This window comes from Xiphophorus hellerii, chromosome 16 (genome assembly GCF_003331165.1).
Source record: "Xiphophorus hellerii strain 12219 chromosome 16, Xiphophorus_hellerii-4.1, whole genome shotgun sequence".
Lineage (NCBI taxonomy): Eukaryota > Metazoa > Chordata > Actinopteri > Cyprinodontiformes > Poeciliidae > Xiphophorus > Xiphophorus hellerii.
The window spans coordinates 20,579,867-20,603,034 of NC_045687.1; the positions used below are offsets into that span (position 1 = coordinate 20,579,867).

The 23,168-nt window shown below is 40.5% G+C and overlaps 2 protein-coding genes across 3 annotated transcripts in view; both read right to left on the reverse strand.

Moving 5' to 3' along the window:
- Window positions 1-2,851: 2,851 nt before the first annotated feature.
- Window positions 2,852-8,348, reverse strand: ddx5 (DEAD (Asp-Glu-Ala-Asp) box helicase 5). 2 transcript variants are annotated; one of them, XM_032587161.1, is made up of 12 exons: window positions 8,186-8,346; window positions 6,834-6,999; window positions 6,646-6,742; window positions 6,426-6,559; window positions 6,265-6,330; window positions 6,031-6,172; window positions 5,788-5,948; window positions 5,523-5,695; window positions 5,268-5,440; window positions 5,117-5,176; window positions 3,754-3,975; window positions 2,852-3,609 (listed from the first exon to the last, which is right to left on the reverse strand). In XM_032587161.1, exons 1-12 carry the CDS (start codon window positions 8,230-8,232, stop codon window positions 3,164-3,166), a joined length of 1,887 nt encoding a protein of 628 aa, XP_032443052.1. In that variant the 5' UTR covers window positions 8,233-8,346; the 3' UTR covers window positions 2,852-3,163. The 2 variants fall into 2 exon arrangements, with proteins under 2 accessions (XP_032443052.1, XP_032443053.1); XM_032587162.1 differs by having other exon boundaries at window positions 3,501-3,609; window positions 3,741-3,975; window positions 8,186-8,348.
- A 1,506-nt stretch (window positions 8,349-9,854) lies between these two features.
- Window positions 9,855-23,168, reverse strand: part of smurf2 (SMAD specific E3 ubiquitin protein ligase 2) — a 72,748-nt gene continuing 59,434 nt past the window's right edge. The window contains exons 13-19 of the mRNA XM_032587160.1: window positions 19,836-19,939; window positions 18,499-18,613; window positions 16,674-16,852; window positions 16,337-16,595; window positions 16,058-16,259; window positions 13,876-13,951; window positions 9,855-12,347 (exon numbers count right to left, since the gene is read on the reverse strand). Of these exons, the coding sequence (XP_032443051.1) occupies window positions 12,248-12,347; window positions 13,876-13,951; window positions 16,058-16,259; window positions 16,337-16,595; window positions 16,674-16,852; window positions 18,499-18,613; window positions 19,836-19,939 (1,035 nt within the window). The 3' untranslated portion in view covers window positions 9,855-12,247. The remainder of the gene's footprint in view (window positions 12,348-13,875; window positions 13,952-16,057; window positions 16,260-16,336; window positions 16,596-16,673; window positions 16,853-18,498; window positions 18,614-19,835; window positions 19,940-23,168) is intronic.

The window sequence follows — 23,168 nt, forward strand, 5'->3', positions numbered from 1 at the left end:
GTGCCATACAAATAAACCTGACTTGACTCTGCGTTGATCTATTACATAAAAACTTACTAAAATATACATGAATCTGAGGTTGTAATGTGACAAAGTGTTAGCAACTTTAATTGTTAAGAATATATATATACTGTATTTTTTTTTTTACAAGACTTTTTTCAATAACTTGGCTTTCACAACAGTGATAGTGAAGGAATGTGGAATAACTGGTCTCAGAGAGATTGTGCCAAATGAATTTTGAGCAAAAATAGAAAGTTAGATAAAAAAGTAAATAAATAAATAAATCCATGATTTGTTCCAAAACAAGCATCTAAAGTAGCTGAATATTTGCAGTCCACATCGAGTTTCGAGCATATAACAGGGTGTGTGCGACCAGCAGCCATTTTCCTCTAGCTGAACTTCCATGTATTTGTGCTTATCACGCACACACACCCTGTGTAGCTTTCCAAGAGTCAAGGTCTGAGGTGAGGAATGCAAAGTTCACCTGCTGTCAAAAAAAAAAAAAAAAAAAAAAAGACTGACAGTAAACTAACTGCTGCTGATAACGCGGACACGCCGCTCCGCAGCGACTAAGCCAGCTTTGTGTTTGTTTGCATTAAACCCCAGCATGCTAAACTGAGCTGACAGCGCCTGAATGCGACTTCTTTCCGCGTCATTGGGAAGAAATGAGTCCAGCATGCCGCCCCGTCTCATGCTTCGGGTGGGTGTGTGTGTGAGGCGCACACACCCACAGCAGCGACTCCTTAAAGCCAACACCTTCACATACCTGCGGGGGAGAGGGAGGGGTTAGGGAGAAGGAACAAAGGTGTGAGATCAAACAGAAAGGATAAAGTGGTGGGACAGGAGAGGTGACATGAAGTGGGGAGGGCGAGGGGAGTCATACTTGGCCTGGACCTTTGACCCCAGTTGCAATTAAAAACAGCACTGTGTGGTGTTGGTAGGATGAGGCCTAGAAATGTGTCTTGTTTTCTTTCGGCTTCACTTTGTTATTGGCAGAGCCGCTGAAGAAAACAAGCTCAACCTGCCACGCAGCTGACGTGTACAGGTATTGTAAAAGGTATTCATGCCCCTGGAGCTTACTCATATTTAATTAGGTCATGACCTGAAACTTCAATGGGTGTCATTCAGATTGATCAACTAACACAAAGTAGACTGTAAATTTGAATGAAACGGATGGACGGATTGTTCTGAATTTCCTTCTGCAAATTAAGAATACTAAAGGTTGGAGTGTTAGCGTTCTGTTTTTACTCCTCTGCTCATCTGCCCTCCGCCTGAGAAATCAGGTTTTTTATAAACGTTTTGCAAATTTTATTGGCAGGACTTTTACTAAACTGCAATTAACTTTTGATTATGGATGATTTTAATAAACACGTCTGCTGTGAAGTTCTTTTTTTTAACGTTATCGGCTGCATTTACATTGAACACGTAATTGCGCAAATAGGAAATACGAACCTAAATTTGCTAAGTAAAAACACGGCAATTTCTAAAAACAGACAAAAAAAACGATTTCCCATAAATAAATAAAAAAAAGCTTTGGGTGGGTTTTTCAAGTAGTTTTTTTCTGAATACAGTTTATGGGCTTATGTAATTGCAATGACTTTGGAGGATTTAATACAAATACATGTTGAGGATAAAAAAACTATTGTCAAGTTTCTTTTTCATTCTAATTACAGTGGGAAAAAGAAATAATAGAAATTTTGGCCCATTCCTTATGATCTTTCAGGTTTCAGGGCAACACAAAATTTCAACATCTCAAGATTTTCTAGTTTGGGTCTGGAGACCGGCTAGGCCACTCTAAACCCTCGACATGCTTCTTAGCCACTCCTTAGTTTCCCTGGATGAGTGTTTCAGGTCACCATTGTGCTGGAAGGCCCAGAATCAACTCATCTTCAATGCTGTGACAGGAGGTTGTTGCCCAAATCTCTACATCCCCCCTAAATCAACTCAAGATGGTGCAGTCATCCTGTCTCCTTTGCAGAACAGCATTCTCAAAGCAAGTTTCATGCTTCACGAGTCTAGTGGTGTCCTCGGGATTGTTTTCAGTGAGTGGAGTTTATACTAAAATGTTTCATTTTGGTCCGTCTTCCTCTTGATCGTTCAGATGTTCACTGGGAAACTTCAGACAGACCTGTGCTTGTGCTGGCTTCAGCAGGGGGACCTTGACTTTAAATCTGTTTTAATGTTACTATAGTAACCTTAGACACTGTGGTCTCAGAGTTTTCAGGGCCTCCTTTAGTCCCAATCTGATGGAGAGTGATCTCTATTTTGTCCAAGTACACCAATGTGGGATATAGTATTTTTTCTTGCCACTTCAATCTCATTTTACTTTAGGGACCTAAAAAGGCACAACAGCCTGATGAGAAAGGCTGGTTCTGTTCTGAGACGACTGTGGAACCTCTGGAGATGATTATGCAAAGGATTCTTCATGAAAATCAAGAAAGTTATGGATAGCCCTGACCACCCACTTCATGGCTGTCTTGAGAAAACAGTATCTTTAGTCAGAGGCTTCTTCAGATTCACTGTAATACAAGAGATTTTTCCTGCCAACAGCCATCACCAGCTTCAATAACTGAAGAATCTGAATTAGTGAACCACATTTAACAGTAATTTACCTTTGGGATTAATGAAGTGTTTTTGAATTTAATACCTCTGGCATCAAGTTTTCCACTCTGGACCTTGGGGTGCTTTAACCTCCCCAACTCTATATAAACTTGTCATCTACCACTAAAACCATCTAAAGAATGCAACTGCCCAGTCCCTATTAATCTTGGAAAGCATGACACCTGCTGGACAGTAAAGGTAGTACACAAGTTGAGCAGAAACGGGAGAAAAAAAACCCATTACAATAAAACAATCTTTGTATGGTTTTATTTCAAAGATCATGCAGTGCACTTTCAATGTAGGAGCTGATCACTGAATGCTACACATGAAAACCAATACACTTGTAATTTTCTGGTACAAAACAAACTAAATATTTCTGAGGAATGTAACAAATTAAATACAGGAAAAACAAATGTGCAACCAAAACTATTGCTGCACTGCAGATCTTAAAAGGCTTCATAGGTTGACAGAACCCTGTTGTGTAAATACAAAAATTTCAAATTAGGTATAGAACTTAAAAGACAAAATGCAATAAATTACCTCTTTCAAGTATGTGGGGCATTTACTGAGAGAACTGTGGAGGCATGGGGTACGGCACCAGAGGCGGTGGAGGATGCTGTTGAGGGGCAAGTTGTTGGGGTGGATGCTGAGGAGGCACCTGGGCCTGAGGGAACTGGTACTGAGGATGGCTTGTGCCATTTTGTACAACTGGCTTATTGGGAACAAACTGTTGGGCCTGGAAGTTGTTTTGGGCAGCAAAAGCTCCCACTTGATTGGTGGCGAAGTTTGACTGTCCATTGGTGTTGTAGTTCCCTCCACCATATCCATTGCTGGCACCGTTGCTGCCTCCATAGCCTCCGTTCTGAGAACCTACGCCATAACTCTGGTTTGGTCCGTTGTTATATCCTCTATTGTTGTCTCTATCCCTACCGCCGCCATAATCACGCCTTCCAGAGGAATACCTATCCCGACGGTCATAGTCACCACCTCTGCCGCCCCTTGAACGACCTGGAAGGTAAAGAAAACGATTTTTAATTCATCTCGACTACCTTTTAAACCAGCTTGATATTTAATCCAGCCCAGAAACAAACGGCGGAAGAAAAGTAACTGCCTTTTACGGCACCGTTTTTGCGTCTCACCAATTAGATTTACCTCCTCTTTCTTCTGCCATCTGGAGGAGCTTTGGGTTAATTGCCTGGTTGGCCTCACGCAGAACAGAGACGAGGTCCCCGGCCTGCCTCATGTTGTTGGGAGTGAAGAAGGTATAGGCTGTGCCCGTCTTTTGGCTACGAGCCGTTCTGCCAATGCGGTGGATATAGTCCTCAGAGTTGTTAGGGTAGTCATAGTTGATGACAAATTTCACGTCTTCCACATCTGTAAGACGTTGCAGTGTGGCAGAAAGAAGGGCAACACATTGTGTGTGCCAGAGCCAACACAACAACCAGATAAAAAAAAAAAAAGTTAGTCTTGTCGTTGGATAAACCTTAAAGTTGGAAAAGACTAGTGTTAACTGTAGATAGGGAGACTACGGTGGGAAAAGAAAATGATGCACACTCCATTTGCTTCTCATATATTGAGCAAAACCCTTACCTTCCAGGAGTATGCATTCAATAATCCATTCCCATTGCAGAACAACCCCCACAGTCTCTAAAAAAGGTTTCTATAAAACATTACTTCCTCTTAGAAAAAAACCCCTCCCATCCCCGTAGCTCCTTGCTGGCTACTGAACTGAAACTTTTCCGTTAACCTGTAGACCAGACCCCTTGGAAGGAAGCCTACAGGTCAACCCCTTCTCAGCATGCCATCTTTTTCCATACCCAGCGTTCACTTGACCATAATGTCTCTCGTTGGCAGGTCTCGACATGACTTTGAAACGCAGGCGAGGGAGGAATGTGAGCTTGGATTTTGTCCAACCGTGTCCAACTACCATGTCCCACTGTCACCAAAAGCGCCAGTAGCTATGTCATTACAGAGGTGAAGGTAAGATCGGACTGCTCTTCAGACTGAGGTTTATGAAACTGCATCATTAGCCATGCTTCGAATGTCTCGCTAGAACAGTTTAATTGGCTCAAATGACTTGCAATGCAGAATCCAAAAGTACATGCAAGACAAAAAGGAGGCAGTGTAGCTTGGCTTTTAGCTGGGACAGTTAGACCTGGGTGTGTGAAGCAGTCCAAACCATGGCCAGAAAAAACAAACATGGGGGAGGAACTTTGGCCAGCCCTCAACTCTCCCCCATTTTTAGGCAGGCCAGCACATTATGCTTCGTTTGGGCCTGGTCACCTCTGTACATCTGCATGACTGGGAGACCCGTGCCTCGCCAGTTTGGACACCTCCAAGAATCCTCCTTCCCCCTCTGGATACCTGGGCTTGTCATGCCAAGGCCCTGCCACACAGACTGCTCCTTCAGGTCAGGGGAGAAACTCAGAAAGAAGCAGAAGTGTTAAAGAAAGCAAACACTTTCTTTTAGAAATGCTTTAAACGTATGAAAGGGTGAAGTTTAGAGGATACAGACCTAGGCCTCTGGACGCAACATCAGTGGCGATCAGTATGGGGGCTTTGCCAAATTTGAACTCTAAAGAACATCAAAGAAAGACAGAATTAGACTGGCATATTTCTTAAAATGAGAAATATAAATTACAACTTAATAAAGAACAGATAATTACCGTTAAGGACCCAGTCCCTCTCCTGCTGGCTTTTGTCACCATGGATTCCCATAGCTGGCCACCCATCTCTTCTCATTCGTCGAGTGAGGTCATCACACCGCCTTTTTGTCTCAACAAAAATGATGGTCTTGTTCTCCTTCTCACTCATGATTTCCTCAAGCAGACGGATTAGCCTGAAAAAAACATTCACATCAAGTTCAAAATTCCTGAAACACACCGTGTGCACAATTTGCAGTTTGAGTCACAATTACATACTTATTCTCTTTTTCTCCATCATTGCAGACATCCACGATCTGCAGGATGTTATGGTTAGCACTAAGCTGCAGTGCACCAATGTTGATCTGAACATACTCCTTCAGAAAGTCTTCTGCCAGTTGGCGAACCTCTTTAGGCCAAGTAGCACTCCACATCAGAGTCTGCCTGTCAGGCTGCAACAACAATTCAACAGTCAGCCAAACACATCAGCCAATCAACAGCTTCTGCAGTAGAGTTAATAAAGGCTTGAATAAACAATTCATACCCTAATTTGGTCAACAATCTTCCTGATCTGTGGCTCAAACCCCATGTCCAGCATTCTGTCTGCCTCATCCAGCACCAGGTAAGTGCATCTGCGAAGGTTCGTTTTTCCTGCTTCAAGGAAGTCAATGAGCCTGCCTGGAGTGGCGATGCAAATCTCCACACCTAAAACAAATTAGATACACCATCAGAGGCAAACTCTTTCACGTTCCATGCATAGTTCTGAACACAGACACCAAAACTGTACCTCTTTCCAAATCACGGAGCTGAGGCCCTTTTGGTGCGCCTCCGTAGATGCAGGTGGACTTCAGACGAGAAGCTTTGCCATATTCAGCAGCCACCTGTTGCACCTGCTGAGCCAGCTCACGAGTGGGGGCCAACACCAGACACTGCCACAAAGAAAAAGCAACAAAATTAATTTAACATTTAACTCTGGTTAATACATGCAGGTCTTGTCAAAACGACACCACTTTAAACTTACAATTGGACCGTCCCCACGTTCCAAGAAAGGCTGGTGATTAATGTGCACGATTGCAGGCAGAAGATACTGCAAAGGAAAGCAACAGTTTGATTAGCAACACTATATACTGCAGTTAAAAATATAAAAATTATGCCATGGGCCAAAGAAAACATGCAACCTACAGAAAGTGTCTTGCCAGAGCCAGTCTGTGCAATGCCAACCATGTCCATGCCACTGAGAGCCAAAGGCCAACCCTGGGCCTGGATAGGTGTTGGTTCAGTCCAGTTCTGTTTGTTGATGACCTCCATCACATAAGCTAAACAAGTAAAATATGGAAAACCGTTAAATGACATCCATTTTCTACTAAATATTAATTTTGGTACCTTTTTCTTAAAAACTTACAGGGAAAGCTTGCTTCATGAAACTGAGTTATGGGATTTGGGCAGTCCCTCCCCTTCACTGTAATAACTTTGGACCTTCTGTATTGCTCAGCTTCTTGCTGCAAATTAAAACAAAGGGTTCAGTGGTCAGAAATGATCACACAGCACCAACATATGCACAGAAACCCCATGTCTATTGCTGCTACATACCAGTGATCTACGGGCGACATCAGGATGCTGCTGATAGAAGTTTTTCTCAAACTTTGGGAGCTCATCCAGGTTCCAGTGTTTCTTCCTCAACCGCTCACCTGGATTGCCGAACTTTCCTCCACCTCCACTCCGGCTACCACCAAATCGGGGTGGTCCACCGCCATAGCTGTGGATTAAAAAACATAACGTATTATTCTTTTAGTTCAAATAAATGCAATTAAAAGTACTCTTGATCCAACTAAACTGTGTTGTGATGAGTCCAGTATTACAAATTAACCTTAGAAGTGTTTTTAAGCGGCTTTATACCACAATTGTCTTGCTTTAATGCATGAGCTTTTTAAACCAGATCCCATATTGTAAGTGCTAAAAACAATATCAGGTTGAACAAGATGTTCTGACTGAGAACCAATTTTCATGACACCATTAGAATAATGAAAAGTCCTCAAAATTAAGCTTTAATAAAAATTTGACTGTAAAAGTATTTTTTATATTGCCCTTTGTTGCGTTACCAAATGGGGAAGAGATAAAAAAAAAGATCATGACAGTATGAGGGAAACACTTGAATATGGTTAAAGAATAATAAGCGAGGTACGCCTTGTTTTATTATTATTATTGTAGAACTAAAATGGTGGCAACACGTAGTTTTAATGCGTTCAATAGTTTCAAACCAAATACCTAATCTTCATCTCATTGGAAAAGTTAAAGCCATTTGTAGAGACAGAAGTCATTAGACTTTTTTTACTGGCATAATAAAAAAAGTTAATAGGATTGGGTCTAGGAAACTATTGCGTCCGAGTCCTTCCAACCAGATGAGAACAATTGGAAAGAAAGGAGCGAGAGAAAAAAAAAGAGCCGTGCCGGCATTTTGTGTCCGCTTTCCAACGCCGCCACATGGCGAGAAGCCGACTAGCCAAGTTAGCGTCATATTAGCAGTGTTAAAAAAACCGTATCTTCGCCACAAATAAATACCGGGCATAACGCCAACCCGAATACTAAACAAACGTCAGAAGCCATTAAAACATTTTCCACGATGTTGGGTTTACTTTTTAAGAGCTCACATTAGTGGCTAGCCTTGGTGCCGGTTGAGCAAAAGTTAGCCTCTAGCTAACGAAACGCAGCTGCGCCGGGGCACGAGGCCAAACAAGGCCTCAGGCTAAATGAAGCGAAGATAGACTCAAAACATTGACGTTCTACCGATAAAAACACCTAAACTACCTTTGTGTGGTAATTGTGGTGACTTCAGGAAGTCTAGAAGACCCGAGAAACACTTTTAAAAATCATCTTAAGTGTCGTCAGCCATGTCACGCGACAGTAAAAATCTTCAAACAATAAGTACAAAACAACGGACTTACCCTCTGTCTCTATCTCTGCCGCGGTCTCTGTCTGAATATCCAGGCATATTGTGAACAAAACGTACGAATTCAAAAAAGTATATAAATACAAAGCGGCCTCGGCGTCAGATAGAAAACAGGGCCGGCAGTGGTGCTGAAATGCCGGTTACAGCGAAATGAGGCCCGGCTTATATAAGGGCCAGAAAGTCTCACTTCCGACGGATTCATCCGCCGCACCAGTTTCGATCCCAGCGTTTCCTAAAACGCGAAAAGAACAAAGAAAACGGACTTTTATAGGACTTTCACCGTAAAAATCGACTTACAGTCTTTATTAATTAATGTCGTTGCACTTTTAACATCCATACAAGGGAAGACAGGAGCGTAAGTGTCTCACAGCCACACACACAAAGAGAAAAACGGTGTATGCGCAAAATGTCAGCGAATATAATTCAAATCTGTTGTAATTGAAAACCTTAGTAAAAACAACAAAGCAATTTAAAAAAATATTCGTTTGTTGGATATTATATATGGTTAAGAAGTGAACTTTATGGCTTCCCTGCAACGAATGTTGGCGGATGAATATGTACCAGACAGAAAAAGGGGTAATGCGACCTACTTCCGATGCCTACACATATTACAGTAAATGACGCAATCAGGACCAACCCAGTTTTTATATATTTAAATATACTTTACAGTATTTTGATTAGAAGAAAAATAATAACGTTTCATAATAACTTCAGAAATTTTGTACTTTTAGTGGAACCTCTGACACGCGTCCCTCAGTGCTTTTTATTGCTAATTCTAGCTTGTTCTTATTACGTTTTTAATTATTATTTTACTAGACCACCAGAAAGTATGCATGTGGTGTAAAAACAAAATAATACATTGTACTTTTTATGCAAACCTGAAAAGTGTGGTGCGTATTTGTTTCCGGCTCCTTTTTACTCAGATATCCCTAAGTAAAATAAAAGTACGCTACTTTTTTTTTTTCAGAAGTCACCTAATTAACCAATAAAGTCAAAATTAAAGAAAAATATCAGTTGATTGAAGTTTGTCACCAAACAATAGATGGGGTAAAAATGTCCTAAACTTCTGCTTCACAATTATACACTACTCTTTCCAATAACAAAAGTCAAATAAAATGGATTAAAAGTTTGAGGCTGGTGGAAAAAAAGTTGAAATACCTTAAAAAGAATAAATAAAACTCACTAAAATTTCAAAAACAAACACCCAACCAGCTTAAATAACGCTTAAAAATTCCCCTGCATTCTCTTTTGACTCCATAAAGTCAGTGTTTCGCTTTGTGCAACAAATTTCACATCGAAAAAAAGTATTCGGTCATAAACCACAATCAGTATGAAATAGATACTTTGGTCAATTTCTTGAATGGAAGATTCACATCGACGAAATAAAACGGCCGTATTCAACACCTCCTCCTCCCCTCCGAAAACAATCCCGCTCCTTTTCAGCCGTCTGGTATCTACCGGTGACTGCCAGTGGTAGATTGGATCATGAGCAACACAGATGCAAAAGCAAACCACTCCGCCTCTTTACATTTGAAACTGTAAAGAGTTTTAAATGCTTAGGCTTAACAGCCTTTGTTAAGGTGGTTTGCTTAAAACCTTTGTTAAGGAAATCAAGTGTTTATGCATTCTTCTGACGGAAGTCGCCCAAGAAAACTCAGGACGTGTTGTTGTACAAGGCCTTACGTTGTTAGACAAAGGCAAGTTTAATTCAAACTAATTACACACAAAAATAAGATGCTCTTAAATGATAGTGTTAACATACATAAAATTGCATCAGTCGGCTATGAGAAATATAGTCCTGCTAGTGGATCATGCTGTTTGGGGAAGAAAAGAAAAAATCTCTCATAATTTTGACCTTTTTTTTTTTAATTAAAAGGGGCGCTGCCTCGCCATGAAAGCAGCCTGGATCAGCTTGTGCACTGGACTTGTTTTTTTTTTTTTTAAAAAAAAAGGTGAATTCATAAACGCTGCATAAGCAACGTCACAGCAACGTCATCTCGTTTGTGTGCAATTCCTCTTTGCAGATTGTAATTAAACGAAACAAAACCAAAGAAATTCTACTTAAGTTACAGATAAATTACACTTTGTTTGATCCACATATATGAACAACATCGTATTACTGTACAAAGCACCATCAGAGGACACTTTTTTCACTTTGCAAACGTTTGTGAAAGTTTGTTTCTTTTTTTTCTTTTTTTTAAGTGTATGCAAATGATAAGAACAGTCCACGGTCTTAGAGATTGCTCAACAGGCAGCATCGTTGAGAAAAGAAAGAAGAAAAAAAAAAGACATTCAAGAATTTTACATTTCAACCGTGAAAACGATAAACCGAACAAATCCCCATCTTTAGATGGGGCTGAATAATTCATTTGAGTTCATCTCATTCAGTCGACTTCCAAGCCAAAGCACAAACGGACACATGCAAAAAATGAAAAAAATAAAATAAAATAAACTGCTTGTGAAAAATGTTACTCGTCTGCTGTGAAAGTACGAATGCAAAAGACATTTTTTAAATCTTCGAACATTGAGAAAGTCAAGACAAATGGCCATCATTAGTTATAAATATTACCAACTACATATGGCAGCTCCTGAGAATGTGGCCAATAAGAGCTCTTGTGGGCCACAAAACAGGCATACGCATGAGTAGAGCGATGTGCATTTTAAGCAGTAGTATGTCAGTGAGCAGGTCTGCTAATATATATTTATATATATATATATATATCAAAAGTAAATGCTATTTAGCACCACATGGCTGAAAGGTAGTAGAGGTTTCTTCTTTTCGTGTAACATAGAGGCAGCACAAAGCGGATAACGATGAACTCTGTGCTCTTCTGAGACCATCAGTCAAATCGCTCAGTACGTTTCAGATCACCGTCAGTTGCATGAATATAGTCCAGCTACAAACGATACGAAACTCCGATCGTTGGTCGATGGAAATGATTAGAACAACAATAAAATAATGGGTAGATTTTAAAGGGTCAGCAAAAATAGTTTGCAAAAAAGTTTGTTGATTTTCAAAAATGATTATGGCACTTTTTTTTTTTTTTTTTGCCTTTAGGAGGAGTTTCTCCCAATGTAAGTAGCGGAGATTCGGTCCAAATTAACCACAGCATACACTTCCATGAAATTCAGTCAAGCTTCCACAAACGGTCTCCCATAATTTAAGCAAACAAACAAAAGAAAGGAAAAAAACAAAAAAAAAACAGGGCAACATCTCAAATCTTTTTTTCCTCCCCAGAAACGGTGAAAAAAAAAAAAAAAAGGGTTTCTGGAAGAATAGCAATAAATTATATATATTACATAGAATTTTATTGTTTCTCTTTTATCCCCCCCAAAAGCCCCAATGTTATACAAAAAAAAAAAAAATCACATTTCAGGCAATTCATTCATTTACTCGTTTTCAAACACAACTAGCTCTTGAAATGTGCGGATCAGGATTTCAGGGTGCCCAGGCCCCCGCCTGTGTCTTTGGAGGAGGTTGTAAACAGTTGGTTGCAGCTCAGTATGTGACCTTCCCTTCCTCTGTTGCTCACAGGTCGCCTCCGTGGCAACGCTGACAAGGGCCCCGGCGCAGTCACTCGGAGGCTCCGGTTATCTGCATCCGGATTTAGTGTGACCTGCGACCGTCGAATTGCTTGTAAAAAAAAATAAAATAAAATAAATAAATCCTTGCCTGTGGCAAACAAAATCAGTCGTTTGTAAATGTGATTTTTGTCGCGTTCTGCTGGGTAAAATGACGAATTGCTACATGGAATAAAATCTGTTTCTAAATGCTGAAATAAAAAAAAAAAGAGCCAGCAAAATCTGAAGTTCCACAAGTTAGTAAATAGAGTTATTAGCAGCTGGAAATATCCTTTTCAATGATTAAAAAAAATATGATATTAAGGGAAAAAGGCTTTTCTCTGGTGTTCTTCCCGTCGTAGTTTGGCTACATGTCAGAGTATGACTCCTTCCCTCCCCGCCCCGGACCGAACGCCTCGCTGTGGAGTCGGTGGTTTGCTGAGGTCAAACCCCCCGGAGCTTCTGGTTGTTGCCGAGTCCTGCAGGCGTCGACCGTTCACTCCACGGCGAAGCCGCACGTCTCCTCGATGGCAGTGAGCAACTTGTCGTACAATTTGTCGTAGGTTTCGTAGGGAGGAATGTCGATTCGGTTGAAACTGGAGGAAAGACAAAAGAGTCAGCGAAAAGTAGTTTGAAGGTGACGGCATCTTCCGCACTCATTGGCAGTCCCGTTATTAAAGACGTGTAAAATTCAAAATAAAGTCAGGTTTTGCTTTTGGATATTGGAAAGTCTACCTTTAAATTTAGGTGAAGCTTTTCCAAAAACACGTTTTGTTGATAAATAATTTTGACGACAAACTACCAGCTGCATCCAAACTCTTCACGCTTTTTTACTGCCCTTTTCCTACCTACGATAAAAAAAAGGTTCACCGACTGCCATTGGTTTTAGCTGTCAAGATGTCAACATAACTAAATCTTAAATGTACATCTGATATATAATTGTCAACTTTCTTACAAGCAGATAAAGTCCAGTGGGTTCAGATTACACAGGTAAAGAAAAAGGTTTAATTTAGAAAAATAGTGAGGGTGAGAGAAGTAGGTCGGTCATGCTAGCTTGACTTTGACCATCTTAACACGTAGACATGCTGCTGAATTTGGTGCGTTTCGGTTGAGTTAAACCAATAAGGCGACCCACACGCCAACTCTCTGACAGCTCATTATGGTTAACTTTCTAAGCCTATAATGTGAATATGTTTATTCACATTATAAATTCACAGTGGCAATAAAATCACATTGAATTTATTGCCTCAAACCAAACATGTCTGAAGATTCTCTGTTTTCCAAGTTTTACTATTCAAAAAGGCTTAAAAGAAGTCATTCTGTCTCAAACGTTAGACATTTTAATCTGGTTGTACTTGGGTGGAAGGATAATTTAGTTACAATATGTACAAACCTCCTGGGTTTTATCCAAACGTCTGTTGCTTGTTATTCAGACTGAAGTGTGCTGCTGAGCTCGCCACCTTTTTGACTTCACTCATGTGTGCAACTCTGCATTGTCGACCGCAGTACAAGACTGCTTTTAAGTCAAAATAACTAATGCAATCAATCTGCCTTATGTCATATTAACGCATTAAACCCTTTTAGATTAATCGATTAATGTTGACAGCCCTAATTTTTGTTCAAAATCTCTTGGTATTTCAGAGACGTAATGACGCCATGTCCTCCAGGTTGCCATGAATTTTAGAAAAGCAACGACCCACAGCTTCACAGATCCTCTGCCGTACATGACAAAGTGTGCTTTTTTTCATAATCAACTATTGATAAGAGTTACTGCAATTACTGGAAATTCTGATCAAAAATGTAAAGTTTAAATAATAAAAAAATTGTTCCAGATACATTCATTTCCTAAGAGTTTTGCTTGTCAGTACAGTATGGCACAAATGATTTTGTAACAAGCAAAACACTTTAAGACCATTACATAAATGTGCCAAAAGTATGAATCTTCTAATCTTTCAGCAAATTATGTTGCTGCATTTAAGGAGATTTATAAAAAGATCTTTAGCATCTTCACGTAGGGTGCCAACAATGTGGAGTTTGCTGTGTTTCCCTCTTAAAACACGGCAAACTCCTTTAATCAATCCTAAAAGTAAGAGTCTGCCAGCTGACCGGACGCTGATCCCTCACCAGGTGTGGGCTTTGGGCAGGTTGTTGGTGCTGGCATCGATCTGGTGTATAGTGAAGAGTCGTGGCCCTGCAGCGCCTGCAGAGGAAAGCATTTTAGAGAAATATTTTAATAATCACTTCTTCAGTTTGTTGTCCTACTACCAACTCAAAAGGTTTGGGTTTATTTATATAATTTACGACATTCAGACCAGAGTTCAGATCAGCCATCAGTGTGAAAAGCTCAGCATAGAAAAAAAGTCAAGGAAAAAGGTCAAATATGTGTAAGAAAATATTGTTCTGTGTCATTTCTAACCTCATTAGTAAAGTTAAAGGGGCAGTATTATGTAAGATGAACTTCTTTTTAGCTTTACATGCTGTTATAATGTTATTCCCTCATGGAAAACATACCCGGAGTGTTGAATTGATTCATGTTAGAGAAATCCTTTTGTCTCCTGCAACCATTCAACTGTGCAAAACGCCTGGGTGGCCCTAGCCCCGCCTTCGAGGTGCTCCTTCAGACTAGCCTACAGAAATTAGCAAACACCTGGTGGATCTGCACATCTGCTGAACTCGTTATAGAAGCTGCTTCTCAGTGCAACTTTGGTAAAATCGTTGTTAAAGGGTTAACAGAGAAGCCCTGTTGTGATGACTTCCTGAAAGCTTCAGGAGCTTCTTAAAGAGACGGAGGCTCAATTTCAAGGGGTTAAATTACAAAGTCAAATTTCATTTGAGCCATATTTGACATACATAGCTTTCTTACAGCAACTGAAGGTAAAATTGTAACTTGATTTTGCTATAAAATGGCTCTACGTGCCTGGAAGTGACATAATAGCGCCCCCTTCACATGCTAGTTCATCAGTCTCAAGGTACTTTGAGTTATGTGGATATGGATCCAACCATTAAACCTTCAACATACAGTTTCAACTAAGAACAGTTGAGTTTGCCCACAAACAAGCATGTTTATCTGACAGAAACGGAAATATTTATTCCACCATTTACATGAGGCAGATTAGATGCAAACTGCGAATATCTTTTAAGAAACAGAAATATTTACATACCAATTAATACGACCAACAACAGGATTTGGTAAATGAAGCATTAACATCATATTTTATCATATCATATCATCTATGATGCCTAAAGCAAACAGGTTTTATTTAACAAAAAATGTAAAAAACTGAAGATGCTTCCCTTTACTTTGACGTCATGACTGAAGTCCCACTTTGTTTATAAAATCTGTTTAGCTTCTGACGTTTTGCTGACGTTTGGTCCAAGATAAGATGGCCACGTTACCAGAGGTCTGCCAGCGGATCATCTTTTACTCATCATGCCTGGGTGGCTCAGTGACTGGGCAGAGCCGTCTGCCAGGATGGACCCACTGAACCACAGAGGGTTCATGCCAGATCAGAACAACCCAGAGACACACACACACACACGGAGCCAAACACTCCTCAGTGCACCTCAGTGTCAGAGAGACAGAGATCAGCAGCAAGAGCCGAACCTCTTCAGCTCCTCCATTTGAACTAATTAACCCTTTGACTGTCACCTTCAAAATGCTGACATGTTAGCCAATGGGGCCATGAGGACAACGGTGTCGCCATGACGGTGAAGGGGTTGAAACATCGCAAACATTTTTTTGTGCAAATGTCATTTTTTTCCCATATCAAAATTCCAGACTTGTTTCTTCTTTTTTATAGCAATTTTAATAAAGTGAGTAGAAAAATGCACTATGAATTTATGGAAAACAGTAGCAAGACTCTAAATATGAAGAAAAGAAGAGACATAAAAGAGAGAAAGAGGAAGATGAAGAGAGAAGGAAAGAGTGAGGGAAGAAAAGAAATCAAAAGAAAAAGTGAGAGAGAGAGAGGGGAAGAAAAATGAGGAAGGAAAGAATTAAAGAAAGGAGGAAAAGGAAGAAACATAGAAAGAAAAAAGCATACAAGAAAGAAAAAAAGAAAGGAAGAACAGAAGAAAAAATAAATAAATACAGACAGAAAAAAGGAAGAAGGAACAAAAGAAATGAAGAAAGAGAGAGAGAAAGACAAGAGGAAGAAATTAAAAGACAGACAGACAAAGGACTGGAGAATAAATAGAAAATTTCCAAGTATGACCCCATAGTTATATTTTCCTTTTCCATCTCTATCTGGACCTGGAAAACCCACGATTGTTACCTTTCCAGACCCCATAGCAACCATCTATCTACCTTGAAGGGCCTTGAACCCCTGCAGGGGAACCCTGGAGGATCCGGTGACGAACTGCAGCAGTCGGGCCCGGCGCTCCTCGTCGAAAGACTCCACGGCCTTCCAGAACCACTTAACGATGCTGGTGTCCGGCGTGCAGTGCTTCAGCCGCGTGTTGGACTTCCAGTCGTTGATGTCGATCTTCCCCAGGCCACACACGATCAGCTGCGGGGGAGGGGTGGAGACGGCGGGGTTAGCGCGTCGGGTTAAAAAAAAGCGGGCGGCGGACTCGGGCGACGTACCTCCAGCTCCTTCTCGTCGAAGGCCTTGAGCAGGTGTTGGGGGATGACCTCGTTGAAGCCCTTCTGCAGCGCCAGGAACTGCGCCTCGATGCCCCGCAGGAAGCGCCAGTTGACGTAGAGGCGGACGTACTCCTTCTTGTTGTCCTGGGAGACGGGGATGCTCTTGCCGTTGGGTTTGAGCTCGTGCTGGATGATCTCGCCGTACGCGTTGTGCTCCACGCAGAAGGTGTGGTCCAGCACACCCGTGATGTCGTTGTCCCTGACGGCAAAATCGCATTTCAAATCGTTGCTCGGCAAACAAGCAAACAGCAAACGGTGACCAAAAGCCTGGACGTACAGGATCCAAACCAGGCTGTTGTGCAGGTCTGGGTCGACGGACTCCATGTCGTCCAGGGTGATGGGTTTACCCAGCAGCTGCTTGTAGAACGGGAGGGTGAAGCCGCCGTCGATGTAATGGCCGTGGAACACAGCCATCCCCATGATGCGCCCTACGAAGTGGAAGTACGACAAATGCTCCTGCGAGGAGGTAAAAAAACACAAAAAAAACAGTCAGGCTGTGTGTTAGACAAGCTGATAAGGGTTTCTTACTCCTTTCCTGCAGAAAAATTCAATAATTTCCAAACATTTTAGCCGCAACACAATCAGCCTGAAACGAGGGCTGGGAATTTATGGTATCGTTTATCATTTATCGTGATACATTTCTCGTCATAATAAGAATACAGATACATCATTGTCACGACAAATTCCAATAAATAACGTTTTAAAAAGAACAAAGCAGCAAATATTGTCTGGATTGTTATTTTTAGAATCTTTTCCACTGTTTGTTCAATGAGAGTATCAACAAGTATATTTACGTGACTAGCGTTCTAAAGAAGCGCATTAGAAAGAAAATGTTTTTCAAGAGCAGAGTTTGTGTTTGTGGGGCTTGTTATAGCTGTGACACGACCACAGCCGTGCCTAGAGTTACCTAAAAAAGAAACAATCAATAGTTCTTACCGTCACGTTTATCGTCATCATAAAAGTGCCGCGAAATATTGAAAAACTTGAAATCTATATTCAAAATCCATCCACAAAAAGAACATTTGGAAGGGCAAAATATCAACAAATGTTTCATTTAGTCTCTTACGTTCTCCATCATCATTTTTTGTGAAGAATAATCAGAAAAAAAACCCCAGAGAACATTAAGATGCAAATAGCCTGTCAAGAAAACAAATTTTGCCTTGACTTTCTGCATAAAGTTCATTACAAAACAGTGCAGATAGAATATCAACGACTTTCAAGGACTTTATACAGAAATCAGGCGCTTTCCAAACCTTGAAAAACATCTTTTTGAAATTCAAGGATTTCCAGCGCCCGTGCCAACCCTGAGTAACGCAGACGCAGTTTTACAAGTTCATCCTAGCTAAACGAAAAAGCTACAGTTCAACGGACTGATGCAAACTCGTGATAAAGACGTGAGAGATAAAATAACGCGTTAACTCTGACAGTCTCTGATCTGCTTTGAATCGAAAGCAGTTGATTGAAGTTTCACACTTCCAGCATGATGTTCTTTGTTTTGTCTGCAAAGACGGTTCCTTTCTCAGAAACATGTGTTTCCAGTCTTCGCTTTAACACAACAGTCCCTACTCTTATCTTTACAATAAACTGGTGAAAATTGTGTTTAATACGAAATGGGATACCCCCAGAAGAGTTTTGCCCAAGTGGGCCGGGTCTAAGCGGAAGACTATGGATGAAAAATGGTAAAATGGTTCGGGTCTTCTGGTTCTGGTTCTGCTCTGCATCCCCAGAACCAGAACCAAACGAGGAGAAGCAGCTTTCAGCTTCTATGCACCACAAATCTGGAACAAACTTCCAGAAAACTGTAAAACAGCTGAAACACTGACTTCCTTTAAATCTCAACTAAAAACCCACCTGTTTAGAATTGTATTTGAAACATAATCAATTACAAATTCAATGATGGAACTCGACTTAATGTAACATTTTGATTGTTGATTTCATGTTGCATGACTCTGTGTTTTTGTGTTTGTTATGATTTAAAGCACTTTGGAATGCCTTGCTGCTGAAATGAGCTATACAAATAACATTTGATTGATTGATACAAATTGAGGGGAAAAGTGTCCCGGTTCCTCCATTTCTGCTGCTTTTATCAGCCTGTCACTTACAGGATTCACGGCGGAGTCCGGGTTGATCTGCAGAGTGTAGATGTCGTCGCGGGAGTACTGGAACAGGCCGTAGTACGGGTTCAGCATCTCATGCGACAGCAGGTAGAGCCACTCCCTGCAGGGCGAAGCACACAGGGCTCAGATCAGGAGGTGGAAGAGATGAAATGTGTTCAAAAAATATAAAAACGCCTTCTGATGAGGCGCGTTTGTCAGGATAAATGTACCTATTCAAAATAACATCGAAAAAGCTGTTATTAAATATTGAATATTCGTTTATACATAACTTGGATAGAGTAGAAATTGTGACACGAGTAAAAATTTGATGCAGAAATATACTGTATGTAATGAGGGGCAAATTTAGATGCGACAATTGTGGGGAGGGATTCAATCATCTTTTTTCTTCTTCTTTTCAAACTGGATATGGAAGTTTTGTTTTTTTTACGTTTGATTATTATTGTAATATATATATATATATATATATGTATATTTTATCATTTTTATTTTTACGATTTTTATTTTATCGTTTCTTAATTATTTTATTTTTGACATTTTACTCGTTCAAAAAACGATTTCATTTCAAAGCCACATTTTTGTATTAATCTTTTCTTTTTGTTGGTCTATTCTAATTATAAATGTAAAGTTTTTATTAGCTGTAAGTGGAAAATGATCAGAATGAACAAACGGGCTTTTAAGATGGATTTGATGGAAGTGATAAAGTTCCTGAAATAAACTTTTTTACAGTAATTATATTCTAATTTCTTGAATGGATCTGTAATCACAGTGCCATGAATGGAGATCGATACATTGGACATAATAGTTCAATGCATTTATTCCACAATGAAGTATTCCGTTTACAAACATAGTACACATTTGTGAAGTAGAAGAAATGTAAAACATGTTTTTTAAACGGAACATGGATTTGTAACTTTGTTGAACAACCTTTTACTGCTAATTTTCACATCTAGAAACTGAAATTGGAACCATTTTTCCGTTTTAGCAACTTTGGTCACACAAAAATTGTTATCAGCCAAAATCAGAAACAGGCCAGGCTTTAAAAAAATGTAATAAAAAAAATAAAAAGCAACAACAACAGTGATTATCAGTGCCCCCATGGTCTTCACTATACACTTAATTTTTTATATTATTTCTGAAAACAATTTAAAAAAACAAATAAAACACGCCAATAGAGTACTTGTGGTTGTTCTGAGACAAAATGTGAAAAATTTCAAGGGGTTTTAATACTTTTGCATGCCAGTATATGTGATGAAACATGACCAATAAAATGATTCGGCTGAAACAGGAAAAAAAACAACACAGCAACCACTGGATGTGCTCACCTGGCCACTCCTCCGTAGTCGAGGCCTTCTTCACCCCTGAACTTCACCATCAGCCTCTTCCACAGGTCCTTCGGCCTCATCTTCATCACCTGCCGATACGACTCCTGCACACAGACACGCCTCAAGGTCAGTCAAATATCAACAAAAATATCTTTTAGTCTTTCTAAGCGACGGTCACACTGAGCTAATAGTTCGACTTTTCTGACTGACCAGATCTACAACATTGATGTCTCTCCGTTTGTAATTCACAGATCAGCACAAGTTCAGAATCAGAATCAGCTTTAGAAATCCTTCATTCTCCATGACAACCATTCAACTGTGCAAAACGAATGGGTGGTCAGCCTTCAAGGACAAAGCTCCTCCTTGGATCTGCAGCTTTAAAGCCCCTGAGCTTCTTCAGCCCCTCGACATCCCCAGTCAGCTCCTTCAGACTAGCCAGGTGCAATTAGCAAACATCTGCTGGAACTTGCTGAGCTCATCATACGAGCTACTTCTCACTGCAGCGCTGGTAAAAACGTTGTTAAAGGGCTAACAGAGGAACCCTGTGGTGATGACGTCCTGAAGGCGTGGCTCCAGAAAGAGCAGGAATTATTAAAGAAACAGAGGCCCAATTTCAAGGCGTTAAATTACAAAGTTACATTTCTTTTCAGTCATATTTGATATACTCTGAATTTTTATAGCAACTGAAGGTAACATAGTTATTTGATTATGGTATAAAAATGACACTACATGCCAGGAAAACACATAATAAAAAAGAGCTTCCTGACTACACATAATTTTTTTGTTTTTACTGTAATTCATATTTTTCTGTATCAAATTCAGTGAATGTGTTTGTTTTGTGGGACTACAGATAGAAATGAGCATTTTGCTAAATCCGGCATAATTGCGTACATTGTACATTCATTAATACGCGCTGTCCCATTTACATAAAATCAATCAATCAATCATACGGACGAACATGTTGTAGTTATACTTTGAGAAAGCAAAGGCTCCTTACGACCGCGGATTGGTCTGTTGCCGATGAGCCCACTGGATTGATTGACAGGTGGCGTCATGACAACTGAGACCCCACATGTTTTTGAAACAGCTGCAGTAGCAGGAGGAGGCCCAAAGCCTCCTCAGAAACAAGAAACTTACATTTCATCGTCGACAATGAGTCGGTTTTATCTTTTAAACTCTATTCTGAGGCTGAGCGCTCCTCCGCCGCCGCCAGTGTTGGCCACGCGTGCAGGCAGCTTACAGCGTTAGCGGGAGGGTTCGCCTTGAGTGGATTAGAGGCCGTTACAATAAACACAAGCGTAAGACTCCAATAACACCGCCTCTTCCTCTGCCAGGCTCCGCCGTGCCCTCGGGACGGAGCGGACAAACTCAAGAGTGTTGTGGGAGAAACGGGAACGTCTTATCTGCTCAGTAAAAATAAACCGGGGGACAGCTGTGACCGTTTGCCGACGTAGAGTTTCCTACGGAGGCAGAATTTACTGCTCCTCTTGGTCTGGAGAAGTTATGCAAGCCATGTCTCTCTGAACCTTAAAGATTTGCTCCGCCCCTTCCCTCCCCCTCGTCCCCCCGCAACCCTCAACCCTGTCAAACGTTGAGATCAGCCAACAAAAATGTCTTCGCTGAGATTAACAGACGCGGCTGTTCCAGCACATTCCAGCGCGTGCTTTATGAGGGTCACGCAGTCTGTTGCAGGTGTTGTTGCTCTGGTGAAGGCCCTGCACCTCATAGATGCAGAGAAAGAGAGAGAGAGAGAGAAAAAAAACCCTAAAACACTCCCCCCGCTGAGAGAATGCTCTTCTCAAACGAGCGGTCTGGTTTGGATTCGGACCGGCGCTGCCTTCGCACATCGTAGATAACGACGAGCGAGAGAAACACGCTCCCACTCGAGCGTTCTCGACCTTTAGGCGAGAACGTAAAGAGGAGGCCGAGAGGACAATAGCTTAAAATAACTCACGCAATGAGCAATTCTTTGAGTTATGTAGACGACAGACAGAAATGTTTTTAGCGATGAGTGAGACATTAGCGATTTGAAGTAAAAATATCTTTATTTTCCGAGCAAAAAAAAAAAAACAAAACCTCAGAAAAACATAGATTGGGTTTATTGTGTGTTCAAGCTGTAACACTAACGTTTTCAAAAGTATTTGCATTTCAGAGAGTTTTTTTCAGTGTCTGCTGGTTTCAGGAGGTAAAATTTAAGACTTTTAAAGACCTATATAATCCACTTTGAATAAAACTTAAGGTAGTTGGGGGATCCTGCTGTGTTACAATCAACTGTAACAGTAAATAACGATAATATTTTAGGTGTGAAGTTTGTCAAAGTTATTTCTCCTGACATTTTATTGGTTTACAAGTTAAGCTGTGCTGCTCTTTACAGCTTGTGTAAAGATTTTTATCTCTTGTTGAAATAAATACAGTGAATCTGAGTATCTGTTGTGGAGACGACCTGCTGGACCTGACAGGAACAAAGAAAGGTTACACAAGCATAGAAATAAAACTGTGAAATTTCTGGGTTCTGTTAGCAGCCTAGCATGTTTTTGTTTTGCACACAATGAACCTAACCTCGTCTGAGTTGCCAACAGAATTCAGCCAGTGGTAAAAGCAAACGTTGTCCAAAACAACTGGCGAGAAATTTGAACGTAGTAAATAGCTAGCTAACACTAGAATTAACTAGCTGTTAATGATACTTCAAAAATACAAATATATACTTGAGGAATTAAAAACAAGGAATCAAACCAGCATGTGCAGCAAGAGTATCTGCTTGCTGCTATATTAGCAAGCATAGACACTTGCTAATGTAGCAAGTGTATATTGGCAGCTAGTTAGCGGTAGCCTCGGCCTCCACGAGTTACGGTGAGATCTGTTTTCAAATTTTGTCATGTCATAAACCACAAACTTTTGTTAGGATTTTTTTTAATGATTTACCAACACGAATCAGCACACAACCGTGAAGTTGAAGAACATCCACACCGGATGTTCTTCATGTTGGATGTTCTTACCAAGCCGAGCTATCATGCATGCATTTATATTTAACTCCATTTACCCGGATACTCCTAAGCAAAATCCAGAGCAAACAATCGGCTTCGGAAACCACTTATTAGTAAATAGAGTCCAGCTGTGTGCCATTTATTCTCAGTACAAGTCTAGATCTTCTGTGAAGAATTCATTGGGTTTTTTTTTTTTGTTTGCTGGTGAACGATAAGGCATCAAGAAGACCAAGGAAAGCAGCAGACATGTCAAGGTAACGCTATCGAGATGGGTTGTGTTGCAAAACAAAATCCGAAGCAAAAGTATCTTTTTGCTTCAGTCTAATTTGCATCCCCAAAACCAGAACCA

What these genes read in the sequence shown, in the direction of transcription:
- ddx5 (XM_032587161.1), bottom strand. Translation starts at nt 8,232, where the DNA reads ATGCCTGGATATTCAGACAGAGACCGCGGCAGAGATAGAGACAGAGG. An exon ending in TCATGAAGCAAGCTTTCCCT is followed by an intron (nt 6,560 to 6,645) that starts GTAAGTTTTTAA and finishes TTACTTGTTTAG; the next exon opens with CTTATGTGATGGAGGTCATC. An exon ending in AACGTGGGGACGGTCCAATT is followed by an intron (nt 6,173 to 6,264) that starts GTAAGTTTAAAG and finishes TCTTTGTGGCAG; the next exon opens with TGTCTGGTGTTGGCCCCCAC.